This window comes from Telmatherina bonti, assembly GCF_933228915.1.
Source record: "Telmatherina bonti genome assembly, chromosome: 9".
Taxonomy (NCBI): Eukaryota; Metazoa; Chordata; class Actinopteri; order Atheriniformes; family Telmatherinidae; genus Telmatherina; species Telmatherina bonti.
The window spans coordinates 21,809,476-21,823,349 of record NC_136627.1 but is presented as its reverse complement, the minus strand read 5'-3'; the positions used below and the strand labels follow the sequence as shown (position 1 = coordinate 21,823,349).

At 37.3% G+C, this 13,874-nt stretch overlaps 1 protein-coding gene across 1 annotated transcript in view; it reads left to right on the top strand.

The window, feature by feature from the left end:
- limk1a (LIM domain kinase 1a) overlaps positions 1-9,808 on the top strand; it is a gene marked incomplete at its 5' end in the record, with an annotated part of 48,896 nt that extends 39,088 nt beyond the window's left edge. Inside the window, 13 exons of the mRNA XM_079247055.1 lie at positions 1,821-1,930; positions 3,044-3,259; positions 3,385-3,490; positions 3,718-3,929; positions 4,089-4,275; positions 4,534-4,620; positions 6,149-6,280; positions 6,417-6,476; positions 6,784-6,849; positions 7,161-7,329; positions 7,453-7,508; positions 8,752-8,909; positions 9,240-9,808. Of these exons, the coding sequence (XP_079103181.1) occupies positions 1,821-1,930; positions 3,044-3,259; positions 3,385-3,490; positions 3,718-3,929; positions 4,089-4,275; positions 4,534-4,620; positions 6,149-6,280; positions 6,417-6,476; positions 6,784-6,849; positions 7,161-7,329; positions 7,453-7,508; positions 8,752-8,909; positions 9,240-9,408 (1,728 nt within the window). The 3' untranslated portion in view covers positions 9,409-9,808. The remainder of the gene's footprint in view (positions 1-1,820; positions 1,931-3,043; positions 3,260-3,384; positions 3,491-3,717; positions 3,930-4,088; positions 4,276-4,533; positions 4,621-6,148; positions 6,281-6,416; positions 6,477-6,783; positions 6,850-7,160; positions 7,330-7,452; positions 7,509-8,751; positions 8,910-9,239) is intronic.
- Positions 9,809-13,874: the final 4,066 nt, after the last annotated feature.

The following is a 13,874-nucleotide window of genomic DNA, read 5'->3' as shown; positions in this document are numbered from 1 at the left end:
GAAAAAATCCACAAACACCGTGGTAGAAATTTAACTTTAGAATGTCATCTTATGCCATAATTATCATCTTTCTTCTTTCTGTTATGTTTGCAGTAAATATTTGTCATTTTTATAAGGCTGCTTACAGTGCTTATAAGGAAATTCAGTCAGTTAGCTCTAAGTCTACAATGGTCTCTTTTACATTTTCTCCCTTGATTATCTGTCTTTCTTGCCCATTTGCTTGCATTTTAAATCGTTTATTCTTTGTCGTTTGCTGGCAGCAAACTCAACTGATTATTTTCACTTGACAAAGAAGCAAGAAAGTATGGAAGCCAAGTGGTAGCATCCCTTCTTGCTGTTTCGCTGTGTTTCACCTGAGGCAGTTGAATTACTTAAAAGGTCCTTAATTAATAACCATTGCAGACTCTTACTCACTGCAGCCTGAGGGCTCTGGACATGTGTTTATCTGTTCATGTGCCCTCGTGGTTTCACTGCTGTTTCCCAGGAGGGTGGAGCAGTAAACATATGGCTTTAGACAATCATTTTATTGATTCATTGATGTCTGCATTATTTGTTTTATTTTAAGTTTTATAGAAATTTAGAAGTGCCTTTCTCTGCATGGAGTCAGTTCTTTGGGTTTTCTCGTACTATCAAGATATCAGCCCACAGTTGAGGTTCATTTGGGTTTTAAGCCATGAGTTCTTACTTTACTCTGTAGTGACGCTGAGATGATTAAAACAAAAAAAATGTAGCTTGCATTAGCAAATAATTTAATGTGGCCGCAGCTAATTACTGATGTTATCATATAATTTACTCTCAAGAAATTCAGCTACAAAATTGTAGAATTTATAATGATGAATTTCTTAAGTTGTGATGGATTCCTCCTAGTCAAGGGCTCCTGAATGCAGCGGCCCTTGTTACGGTAGTTTTTATCCTCTGCATTTGCATTGCAGATCACTGTTGTTGAAGCCAACAAGGGGCTGACACCCCCTTGACATTTTATTGCTCCTGAATGTAAAAAATGAAAGCAGCCTCAAGGGAGCAAAACGCTCTGGTGGTTTCAACCTTTATTGCTTAACATAGTTGCAAGCATTTTATTGGATGGGTCATTTACAACCACATTACCTGAAGGAGTTAAAGAGGGTTGATAATATTATATAGTATAGGCCAGTAGTATAATATTAATAATGATAAATAGTGGAAATTTTGGACAAGATTTATGTGATCATTTTTTACTGCATGTGGTCTAAAAAAAAGCACCAAACTAATTGTCTTCCTGTGAATTATCTGCTCATCCTAGCTCTGTTGTTTTTCCTATAATTCAATTCCACCTCTTGTTTGCAAAATTGCCCTAAGCTTTAGAAGACATCTGGCTGCAGTAAACTCAGTCTCAGAGACTGTAGCTCTGCCTTGCTCACAGTGGCCAGACCTCACCCTCCACTTCCTACACTGGTCATAAAACCCTCATGTTACCCATCACTCTACCCGCACCATAACAATCATGGTGAACTTTTGCCCTCAAGTGTTTTCTCTTTACATTTGGGAACAATCCATTAACATCCTACTAAATGTTTATTAAAAATAAAAAAAATAAATAAATAAAATACATATATATATATATATATATATATATATATATATATATATATATATATATATATATATATATATATATATATATGTGTGTGTATGTATGTATTGTATATGTGTGTGTGTGTGTATATATATATATATATATATATATATATATATATATATATATATATGTATATTTTATTTTTATTTTTTTTTTGTATTTATTTATTTTTTTGTATTTATTTATTTATTTTTATCTCTGACAGGTTGCAGGGGAACAGAAATACCACCCTGAATGCTTCAGCTGTCTGAAATGCAGGACGTTCATCGGTGATGGAGACACATACGCTTTGGTGGAGAGATCCAAACTCTACTGGTAAGCATCTTGTACTACATAATTAAAAAGTAGATGCAAATTATAGCAAAAGTGTGGCAAATGTCTTTTGAAATAATTTAATTACAATCAATAGATTATGCAGCCTGTGGTGCAGCTGCCTCACTCTTACTTACCTAGCTGTTCTTCATTCTAGTTGATGTAACTTTTGCTTTTCTCTACAATAAACTAAGTTATTTTAAATCCCCAGTCCTGAAATCTCTCCAGTAAGCTTCAAAGGGCTCATTGTCAGTGTTCTAGCAAAGATGACAATCAGGAGAATAGATGATGGAAATTCAGAGTAATCACATGCATATTTCCAATTCCAAATGTTCAAACATAAAAGTACACATGAAACCCCCTTTTCTTTTTAAATTTACACCACTATGAATGAGTTGGGTTTAGCAAACTGTTGTTTCTTTACCAGACATTAAATCAGCCTTATCAGAACTAAGCCTTATTACACAGAGATGCACTACTGTGCAAAATCTTTAGGCATTTTCAATTCCTATCCATCATGTAACACATCTTTTCATGCTGCAGGTCATTTAGAAAACTGGAGTCATGAACAAGAAATTATCTGGTTATATCGAAATATAACTTCTTTTTTATTTTCTACACTTTGAATGATGAAATGTTATCATCTCCATATACTTGCACATTGACCTTGCAGTGGGCTTTGTATTTCTTTGTAGATAAGACAAGTTATTACATTTGCAGAGAAAGTACTCTATAGATGCTAGAAGAAAAACTAGCAACCACAGAAAACTGGGTACTGCTTATTCAAAATGAAGCTTCGTCGTTATTTGACAAGTCATTCTTACATTTATCAGCACGTGTTTGGTAAAATAAAGTCTTATTTGTTAGCCAAACTGATGTAACTGATTTGTACTTATTTAAGGTCATCATCAGCTCATGACACTGTTTGCACAGTGTTGTCTCAGCTGCATCTTGTCAACATCATGTGATGCTATAAAAACTGATGTAATGAGAACTTGACTCTTCCACATATGACTGCATGGAAACCTCACAAGGTTTTCCATTTTCTGTAATTCATCTTTCTCTTCTAACTCCTCATCCTCAACTCTTGAATTTTTTTTCTTCTTCTGGTTCCAGTGGTCACTGTTACTATCAGACCATTGTAACTCCAGTGTCCCTACCGGACTCGCCATGCTCTCGGATACCTCATACCGTCACACTGGTGTCTATCCCAGCCTCAGCTGAGGGGAACAATGGACGCAAGGGTAGAGGCTTCTCTGTAGCCATCAACCAGCCGCTCAGCCCAAGCAACGGCTATAGTCCTGAAAATGGCCACACTGTCAGAGTCGCCGAGTGAGTCCAGAAAACATGAGGTTCAGAGTTTGAGTAGTGGTGCATGATGAAAACTAGCAGAGAGCTTGTGTATTTTTAAGTAAACAGTATGTGTAAAAAGTTGCTTATAGAGCTTCTTTTTCCAGGGTGGATGCTGACTGCATCAGCCCAGATGTGAAAAACTCTATTCATGTTGGAGATAGGATCCTGGAAATCAACGGGACACCCATTCACAATGTTCCCCTGGATGAGGTATTCACTGTCACTATTTCTGTCCTTCACAATGAAAGATTATACATTTATTTTGAGGTTTTTTGTCACATTGCTTCTAAAACAATTTTAAAACTCTTCCAACATGCTGTTTCTGTTTTACAGATTCAAACTACACACATCTTTGCACTTCATTCAGTCACAACCTTAAGCCATAAAAAAGATTTCCTCTTATATAGTTTTGGTCTGAACTTGTTTTTTGTCTTCAGATCGACCTGCTGATCCAGGAGACAAGTCGACTGCTGCAGCTCACTCTCGAACACGACCCTCATGCTCAGGGACAGGAGGGAGGCTCCACAGAGGCTGAAGATCAAGTGGGTGGTACCCTGTGCACCCCCCTATCAGACGGTCCCAGCCCCACCCTTCCAATCACCCAGGCACCCAACCCTGACATCAGAAACCTGAAATCCCGCATCATTACGTAAGAAGTGACATTTTAAACTCTTTGCTGCAGCTTCCAAACTCTTTAAAGCAGATTATTGTGTTTAAAACATAGATTTACTTAATTTTACAAGAGTTAGTGTAAATCTAAATCAATGTTGACCATCTGCTGCTCTCCTGTACATCACTTTCACTGCAGGAGGAGTTGCAGCATTGATAAATCGCCAGGATCCAGCAACGCAGCTTCTCCTATCTCCCAGAGGAAGGAGATTAATCGATCAGAGTCCCTCCGAGTTGTCTCCAATCGGACTCACCGCATCTTCCGGCCATCTGATCTCATCCATGGAGAGGTGCTTGGGAAGGGATGCTTTGGACAGGCCATCAAGGTAATCTGATGGGTTCAGATATTCTGTTTTCGCCATCTTGTGTGAATTACAAATGTGTAGCATTTGTCCAGAAGGTGGCAGCATTGAGCTAAATAATGGAAATGTCTAGAAAAGGGAGGATTTGTGACTGTGGTTTCAACATGTTATTTAAAATTCCCATGCAGTCATAAAGATGGTGTAACATTTATGGTTAGTATTGAATCACATATATCTTCCAGCTTGTTGCTCAATGTAGTTTCTTTTGCATCACTGTTTTAGGTGACCCACAGGGAGACAGGGGAGGTGATGGTGATGAAGGAGTTGATTCGGTTTGATGACGAGACACAGAGGACATTCCTGAAAGAGGTGTGTACACACTGATGGTCATAGACATTTCATCTTTCAGCCTGCTAGCCAAATAGCTAGTTTTATTTTTTCATTATTGAAGTTAATCTGGCCTGTGCCTAGACATTAGTACAGCGAACTGCTACAGGCTGTGGCAGATTCAGGGATTAAGTGTGCTGAAAAGTAAAATGTGATATTATATACATGACAATAAGTTAAAGATGTAGTTTAACCCTTTAAAATTAACACTAAGAAAAAAGAAACAAGTGAAAAGCATGTCTTTGCTTATTTCCATATCTTTTGGAATAGAATAAATCTTTTAGCGAGTGGTTGAGATAAAAGTTAAAAACAAAATAGTAATAAAACTGAAACAGCACTGGGATAACAAACACTTTGAGTGTTAAATGCTCAAACCAGCTCATGGAGATGGCTGAGGCATGTATATTTAAACAATTTTAAAAATAAAATTCATGGTAGTCACCGCAGACTTTGCTCTACCAAACGGTAGACCAGGACCATAAAGGGTTCAAAGTTGCACCTGCTTGCAAGAATTTAGGATATGAATAAATTATCAGCCTATTAGTGTGTGCTTTCATATAAAAAGCCTGAAGAACCAGAGGAATGACCATAGCAGTGATGGTTAGACTGGTGTGTTTCACCATGCCGGCTCTCCTACACAAATGTGTCAGTCTGGCTCTGTAATTACCTAAACTGTGAGGATCAGGTGCAACAGAGGAGCATTAGTCATATTTGATCTGAAATACTCCCCACCACCGATATGATGTTTAGTCACACATCACATCAGCAGCATCTATATGGGAGTTCCACTTTCAGTGTGCATATTTATGTGTGACTTCTGCTTTATCATTAGGCATCAGTAGCTCTGAGCCGCTCCTTTATAATTTGTGCAAACAGGAGGGATAAAAGGACAAGCTGTAAAACAAACCCCAACCACAATTAAGCATGATTTTTACTCCCGCTTGCTGATTGTTTGTAGGTGGTCCCAAGTCTCACATTACTGAATCTCTTTACATCTTACTTAGAACAGAAAAGCAAAGGTTTATGTGTTACAGTGAGTTGCCTCGAATGGCCACTCAACCCAACCATCGCAGAGGAGAAATGCAGAACTCATAGTCGCAAATATATCCCTCATACAACAGATAACTGTGAAATTGTACAAATAAGAAAAAGCACAAATTGTGTTTTGTGAACTTTATATATCTTTTGTAGAAGGAAGCTGTTTCTCCCTTTTTTCAAACTGTTTTACTAAACAAAACCAGATGACTTAATTTGATTTTATATGTATTAATGAGAGGGCTATTATCTTGATATTAACTATCTACTGAAACAAAACAAGTTTGGTTGGATTAACATTAGTACTCAGTTGTTTTCTCCATGTTTAACTACTAAGTTGATCATGGTTGCTAAGCAACAGATTTAACTTCATAGTATTTGTACTGTGTCTTATCATAAATTGAGCTGAAGTGTTTAAATTTAAGGATGACAGACTTTGCGGAAGGATGCTGTGACAGTGTAAAAATGTCATCAGGTGAAGGTGATGCGCTGCTTGGATCATCCCAACGTACTCAAGTTCATTGGAGTCCTCTATAAGGACAAGAGACTCAACTTCATCGCAGAGTACATAAAGGGAGGAACCTTGAGGGACATCATCAAGGAAATGGTAAGCAAGCCATGTTTTCAGCACGCACTTTCTACAAGTTTGGAATTAAAAATGTTCACAGTTTTTTAATGAGCAGTTTTGATCATTTGTTGGCTTCAATTGATGTATTAAATTTAAGTTTGATTTCTGTTTGCAGGACAGTAACTATCCATGGAACCAGAGGGTCAGCTTTGCTAAAGACATTGCTTCAGGGATGGTGAGTTCAAAGACAGATTACTGCATGTCCTTTTTATAACAATAAACAAAAGTCACAGTTTTTCCTGCGAGTGCTACAACTGTCTCCCTCTAGTGGTCATGTTGTGAGCTGCAATCCTTGTGCTAATAAACTGCACCAGATTACCACAGGATTAAAATAACACATCTCAATTCTTTGCCCTGATATGAATGCCATCCCCTTAACAGTAGCTACATGGCATGAAATGATACAATGGTGTTCTACCTGGCACGAGTTTTAGATTTACCTACAGCCTCTATTCTCTCACATCTATTTTTCTGTCACTCAGGCATATCTACATTCCATGAACATTATCCATCGAGACCTAAACTCACACAACTGTCTAGTACGAGAGGTAAGAACTTGTTGAGTCACTTCAGATACAAAAACAAAAGAGTGTTGTTTTTTCATAGCTATTCCAAAGAAAAGACAGCTTTATACTTTATACTAGTGTTTTTGTTTTACACTTGTTCATGCTAAGAGAACTTTAAGGTGTAGAGTTGAGGTTTCTAAAGGCTCTTTAGAAAATTAGGTTAATAAATGAATAACATTAATATTTTAAATGTCTTCAAATACTTTAAATGTCATCTCATTTATCAAACTTTCTTTTGTAACAAATTCCACCTAAGCTGATAATGACATTCGATGACATGTTTGATTATTTAGGACAACACAGTGGTGGTGGCTGACTTCGGCTTGGCTCGGCTCATGGTGGATGATAAGCATGGGGAGAAGCTAACGCAGGGAAAACTGTCCGGCCTGAAAAAGCCTGATCGCAGGAAGAGGTACACTGTGGTGGGAAACCCATACTGGATGGCTCCCGAGATGATCCATGGTATGAAATGCAAGAGCAGATAAGTTTTACTATTCCATAGCGCAACTTCCTAATTATTCATTACATTTTCCTTTACTCATTCAGAGAAAATAAGACCTTATTTTTACTTAATGTCCTCTACAGGGAAAAGCTATGATGAAAGAGTTGACATCTTTTCCTTTGGCATAATGCTCTGCGAGGTAAGCAGCCGTTCATAACATAAAATTACATAACCAGTCAGGTAGAATTAAAAAAAAGATTAGTTTAATTAATTAGCCTTAAAGTAATTTGTAAAGTATTCAATGAGCTTTCTTTAGCATAATTTTGGATTAGTCTTACATTTTTAAACAACCCCGCGTTTCATTTGTAAGCTGGACTGTTTTTTAAGAAGTTTTACAGTTTTTTATTATAATTAGAGCTGAAAGTCAGCTTCTACACCACAATCTTTCATTTTTCTTCATTAGTAAAGGGTACAACATGATCTCAGTTGCAGGTTAAACGATTCTGCAGTGATCAATGGTATTTTGGTTATTTATCCTGTCGGCACTGATATAAATATGTGAGCAAAAGACAATTTGGACCTAAATGTTAACTCACTAAAGTATCTCATATATCTCTAAAATTGACAGATGGACCTGCAAATTTAAAAAAAATGTAGCAGATCAGTTTTCCCAGTACCCAGCTGTTGGCACTCGCCAAGTCCTACTGTGTTGGGATGACTTCTGTGGTCTAGTCAGAAATAATAAACTATTTTTTTCTCAGAAACTCATATTTAACAGAAACTGTGGTCCACCACAGCTGAATGCCATCATTTCCTGTTGCATGGTTTTCCCCAGGAGGAATAATGGCATGTGTCATACCAGCGTGCTGAGGGTAACCATGCTGCTTCTGGCAATGGAAAAGGAGTCTGTTTTACAGGGTGTACACATTTAATTTAGCCAGAGCTAAAACCCAGCTGTAATTTCCACTCATCATTTCCACTCCGTGGTGCACAGTGTGTGAGAATCTTGCATTTTGACAGCTTTTTGTGCAATTTGTCACTGCTTTACATTCTGCTTTGATTAAATATGATATCCATTTCATTTGGGAAGGTAACAATATTATTCTGCCAAACCTCAACATTTCTAATAACCTTACAGAACCTTCAGCCTGACCACACACATAATCCTCCTAGTATGGACTCAGCACAATTCAGTATACTTATTCAGAGGCCCCAAACACAACTTCTCCAGATGGTCACCATTATCCAGCGTATATAGGAGGGATTAGAGGGAGCAGAAAAGCTTGTGTGGCAGCTGACAGGCAGACGAGCAATAGTTGTGGTCTGTTGGTGATGATCAGCTTCGGTTTGGAGGGTTTGCTGGTTTGCAACACTGGAAATGACACTTCTGTCCTCATATCTTCTGACTCTTTCTCTCTAATTTTGTTTTCTTGCCCCTTCAGATCATTGGTCGAGTGAATGCAGACCCAGACTACCTCCCAAGAGCGATGGACTTTGGACTAAACATTTCTGGTTTCCTGGAGCACTACTGTCCCCCTGATTGTCCCCCGGCTTTCTTCCCCATGGCCGCTGTTTGCTGCGATCTTGATGCAGACAAACGGTTAGGCATCTTTATCAGATTGGCATGGAGATTTAGGCCTGAAGTTACAGGTTAATTTGGAAGTGGTAAAAGGCTATATTTCTTTAAAAAAGATGCAGCAGTTGTATTACTGAAAAGCATTCTTTACTGAAGGGCTTTGACAGTCAAGAAAAAAGGGATATGTGTATGAAATACAACTAACTTCTATGAAATATTGAAACTATCTTGATAGTTTAGATTAAACTGTCAAAAATAACCTGATTTTATTGAGTTTTGGGATAAAAGTCTAGTTGCCAATACTGAAATGGCCAAAATGATGTTAAACTGACATTATGTTTTTTTCATACTTAGACCTGCTTTCTCCAAACTGGAGGAGTGGCTGGAGAACCTAAAGATGTACTTGGACATTGGTCTGCCTGTGATGTCTGAACTGGACCAGCTGCACAAGGCCTTCTGGGAGCACCACAGCATCACACACACCGAGAATGGCCTGCACACCCACCCCGAGCAGCCAGAGTAGGGCTGACCACTACAGGAGGAATGAGAAGGTGGGGTTTAGCCCAAAGGGACAGAGGGGGTCAAGGCTTCCTGACTTGGGTGGTGTAGCATGGCAGTTGGGGTGACTCTAAATCCCCCTCCATGTTTGAACCAGGTGACATGGTCATAAGCTGGCTCAGGCTTAATGAATAGACTCAGGGGGAAAATGTGGATCTAGAAAGCCACCTGTGTGAGACTCACATTGGATTTGGCTAAGCCTGATGCAAGTGTGGAAAAAGTCATATGCAATCAGACACAAATTTCAAACCATGACTCTTGAATTAAATAGTCTGGCCACACCATTAACAAAACCATCACTATACTTGTCATAGTGTGTAAATGTAGAAAAAGTTATCAAAAAAGTGAAAGAAGTGGACCTTCAGCTGCCTCACTATGGGCTTCTATGATGCATTGTGAGGTTTGTGTTTGCAGATGTTGCTGTGTGTGTGTGTTTGGTTTTTGGTTTCAAGACTGAACTTATGAAAAGGGCAAAGATGAAAGGCTCATTTCATGCCTGAGACACATTTTAGAGCCACTTGTACAAGTGAAGCAAAAACTTTGAAGCTTTAAGTATCTCACTGCATGACTATAAATAATGTTACCGGGTTAAATCCTGCTTTGTCCTCATCTGGTCAAAAACCACTAATCTGCACATGGCGCTGCCCGTCTCCCCTCTTTAATGTGTAGCACTGATTTTACATTAAGGTACACGTCTTAAATTTGGTAAGTTGCCTCTAAATTTTAGGAGCTGTTTGCGTATCTCATTCACTTTGAAATTAAAACACACCAGTGTACATAGTCAGCAACACTGTAAATGTTTTAAATAGTGTAAATGCACAGACATATTTTATATACGTATGCTACATTGCCATATTTTTATTGGCTTGTTTGGAAAGAAAGAGTGAAGGCGATTGAAGTTTAAAAGGCCTTTTTTCTGTAGGTTAAAGGTTTCAGCAATTGAACTGCAGAACAATAAAACGTTTCCAAACCTCAGTTTAATCTCAGCAAAGATTAAATTCTGTCATTTACCTCCATCTGAAAAAAAGCATTTGTCTGTGTTTCACTGGCCATCTTAGAGTTCCATGGGCTGGGAAGTACACTGGAACATATTTATCACCCCAGTTACCCTTTTGAACTAGAGGAATTAAAATATATATACTACAGTTGACTGTTAGCAGAAATTACTACAGCAGTCCTATACTTAACCCTGAACTAAACTTCATCACAACTGTAAACCACTTAATTGATTAAAGATTAATGAGAAAAAAAAACTCTATCATAAGCTCCGAAACTAAACCTACACATTCTGACAAACTCTAATTATGAACCCCCTTCCCCTGTAGACTCCAAGCTGTCTATCCCTTGAGCTGGAATAAATGTGTTCATACTTGATTATTTAATCCAGTTATGTTTTTGAACCCGCTGTCACTCAAGCTCTGTTACTTTTCAATGGCAATCAACCTGTTATTGGTGATTCACTCTATTCTCATGTACTGTACTGTGGTTAAGGTGAATAGCATCACCAGGTACTGCCTCATCATGTCAGCTGTCTGTTCACAAAACAGTTTCTCCTCCTGAGAATGACCCACTATTTGTTTATATGTAAAACAAGCTGCACTGTAAATATCTCTGTATATACCTGTCTGTCGATACATTTGTCTGCAAGCGTCGCCTAAACATGCACACCTCTCTGGTAATAATCTACAACATTGTCACATCTCTGCACCTTCTAACACAAGATTTCTGTCTGTACTCTAAGAATATTTTTTACTTCTTGTAAAATTCTGTTTCCACAAGCTGCATGATGTACAAGCTAGGTCTCTTCAGCTTTTACTCTGGGCTTTTTGTTTTTCTCTGAATATTGTGGGAAAGTTAGGCTGATAAGAAAATGAAAAGGAAAAAAAACAGCATCTGTTTTTCTATATTTACCCTCTGAAATCTTTTTGTATACATTTGAGTACTTTAATTTGCACTAAATGGCAGTTTGATGCCATGTTTGTTAATTTTCTCTTTTGGGCTACTTGTGATAAGAAAATGAATTCTGTCAGTTCAGGGTGATATATGAATGCAAGTCACTGATGGAGCCTTTCAACTGTTAAAAAAAATTATATGGGTTCTGGGAATTTCTTCCTCTTAATAGCAAACTGGACCATGTGAGGATCTGTGACTTGTTTGATTATATAAATTCACTTTAGAGTACAGATCCAAATTTTAGACACACACACACATATATATATATATATATATATATATATATATATATATATATATATATATATATATATATATATATATATATATACACACACATATATACATATATATATGTATATGTATGTATGTATGTATGTGTATGTATATATACATATATATTCAAAACTAAGAGGCTAAAAGTTGCCTGGACTTTGCTTCAGAGAGGAAGTGATGCCCAACCGTTGCCTGCTGCCTACAGACCGGTCCTTTGTAATGATGTCCTGTGCTGTTTCTGACTGCTTTGTAACACGTGATGCCCACAGAGGCTGCAATCACTGCAGGTTTTTCTGATAGTTGAGCACTTAAACTAGCCTCCATCTCTTCTTCTTCAGCATACTCTTTTGGCTCAGGGCTGTAATTTTTCTGGAGCTTTCTCTACAATTCCGTTAATTCAGCAGCTTAATAATAACTTACTTGTACCAGTGAGACTGGAAGAGCATGTAAACTGTCACTAAATTGGTTAACACGAACATATGTCTCTAAAACAAACCCCACCTAATTGATGTGTTTGTATGTGGGCATGATCCGTACACGAGTGGCTTTGCCGTGTTTCCTTCTCCATTCCTGCGTGAGCCATGTCAAGCATGTTAGATGTGTCAGCAAGGGTGTGTTGATGATCTCTGAATGTTGCCGCAGCACTTCTTTGCAAAGGATCGTTACCTCTGAACAATGCTGTGCCTTTGTTGTAAGCTAGCCTTGCCAACGACTCGAAAACATGAACTGATTTCCTTTTTTAATGTATCATAAGCGCAAGCCTGATTCAAGTGTATTGAATATCATAGCTGATACCATGTTGTATAAGATTTCATCTTGTTCTGTATCATATTTATATTTTCCAGATCTTCATTGTCAGTTTTGATATTTTATTATTATATTTCTTTATGGAGTTATTTAACTTTTTTTTTTTTTTTTTTTACACAAGCTGTGAAAACAATTCTGCACTTTATTCCTGAACGTGAACATTTAGAATCTGAGGAGGTGACTGTTTTGTTTTTGTTTTTCTTTTGTCACAGCTGAAAATAAAACTGTTGCTCCTAAAACAAACCCAGTGACTCAAATGATATTTTTTCTTAAAATAGTACACTCATGTGGTCTGTATTCCACTTCATTGTTCACCACCTCCCACTACTGAAACATAAGCTATAAGAGTTTACTGATCGCGCTACTGACTTTATCTGTGGAGAAATTGTGTGGGACACTTAAAAGTGGTAAAAAAAATAAATAAAAAAATAAATAAATAAAAATCAGCTTGAAAAGTTGAAATGTTCACAAACTGACCAGCAGGTGTCATGGTTGTCTGCTGTTTATGTCGTTAAAAATGGGTAACAATCTTTAAAAAAAAAAAAAAAAAAGTTACGTAGTGTTAAAATAATATATCTCAAGTAAACATTCTCAAAGTTAAATCTCTACACCACATTATGACCTACTATTTTCATTTTGCATATCAAACCTAAAATTACTAATGGCACAGCTTTTTGTTATATGTACTATACTGGATTGTAGAAGTGTAATTGTGTGAGGATAATTGTATCTTGTCCGTGACATTGATCAAATTGAATTAATATGGTTAATATGCAAAGTCAAATGTATGAAATGAGAATCAGCTTGAAAATTGAATGAAACATCAAATATGTTATGGTAGTCACCAGAATAAGCAATGGAAAGCTATTGGTTCACTTTTTTTTTCTCAACAGTGTAACATTGTTTTTTGTTGTTTTTGTCTGCTTTTATTTAAGTGTAATCTTTATTAATTGTTTTCACCAACTATTGCTTATGACAGGATGTACATGACTTTAATGTGCCTATATACACATATTCAACAGTACGTTTACTTTCCTTATTACATTTACTGTTTTTGTACATATTCTAAAGCTTGAATCGTTCATACTAAACCAAATTACACTCCAATCATAATATTATTGTTTCATTTCAAATCCATCGTTTTGCAGAGATTAAAGCTTATTGCATTTAAATGTACCGTTCCTGTAACATTTAATAGACTCTTCTTTTTTTTTTTTTTTGTATTTGTTTACTGTCAGCTTTTGGCTGTAATGAAGTGATGCAGCCTTTTTGCCTTACGGATGCACGTGGCCGTACCCCCTTTGCATCCACGTGCGATTGTTTTCATTCTGACGCTGCTGCTGCAGAGCCTGGTGCGTCGTTACGTCACCGGACCAGCAGGCTGGAGGCGGCTCG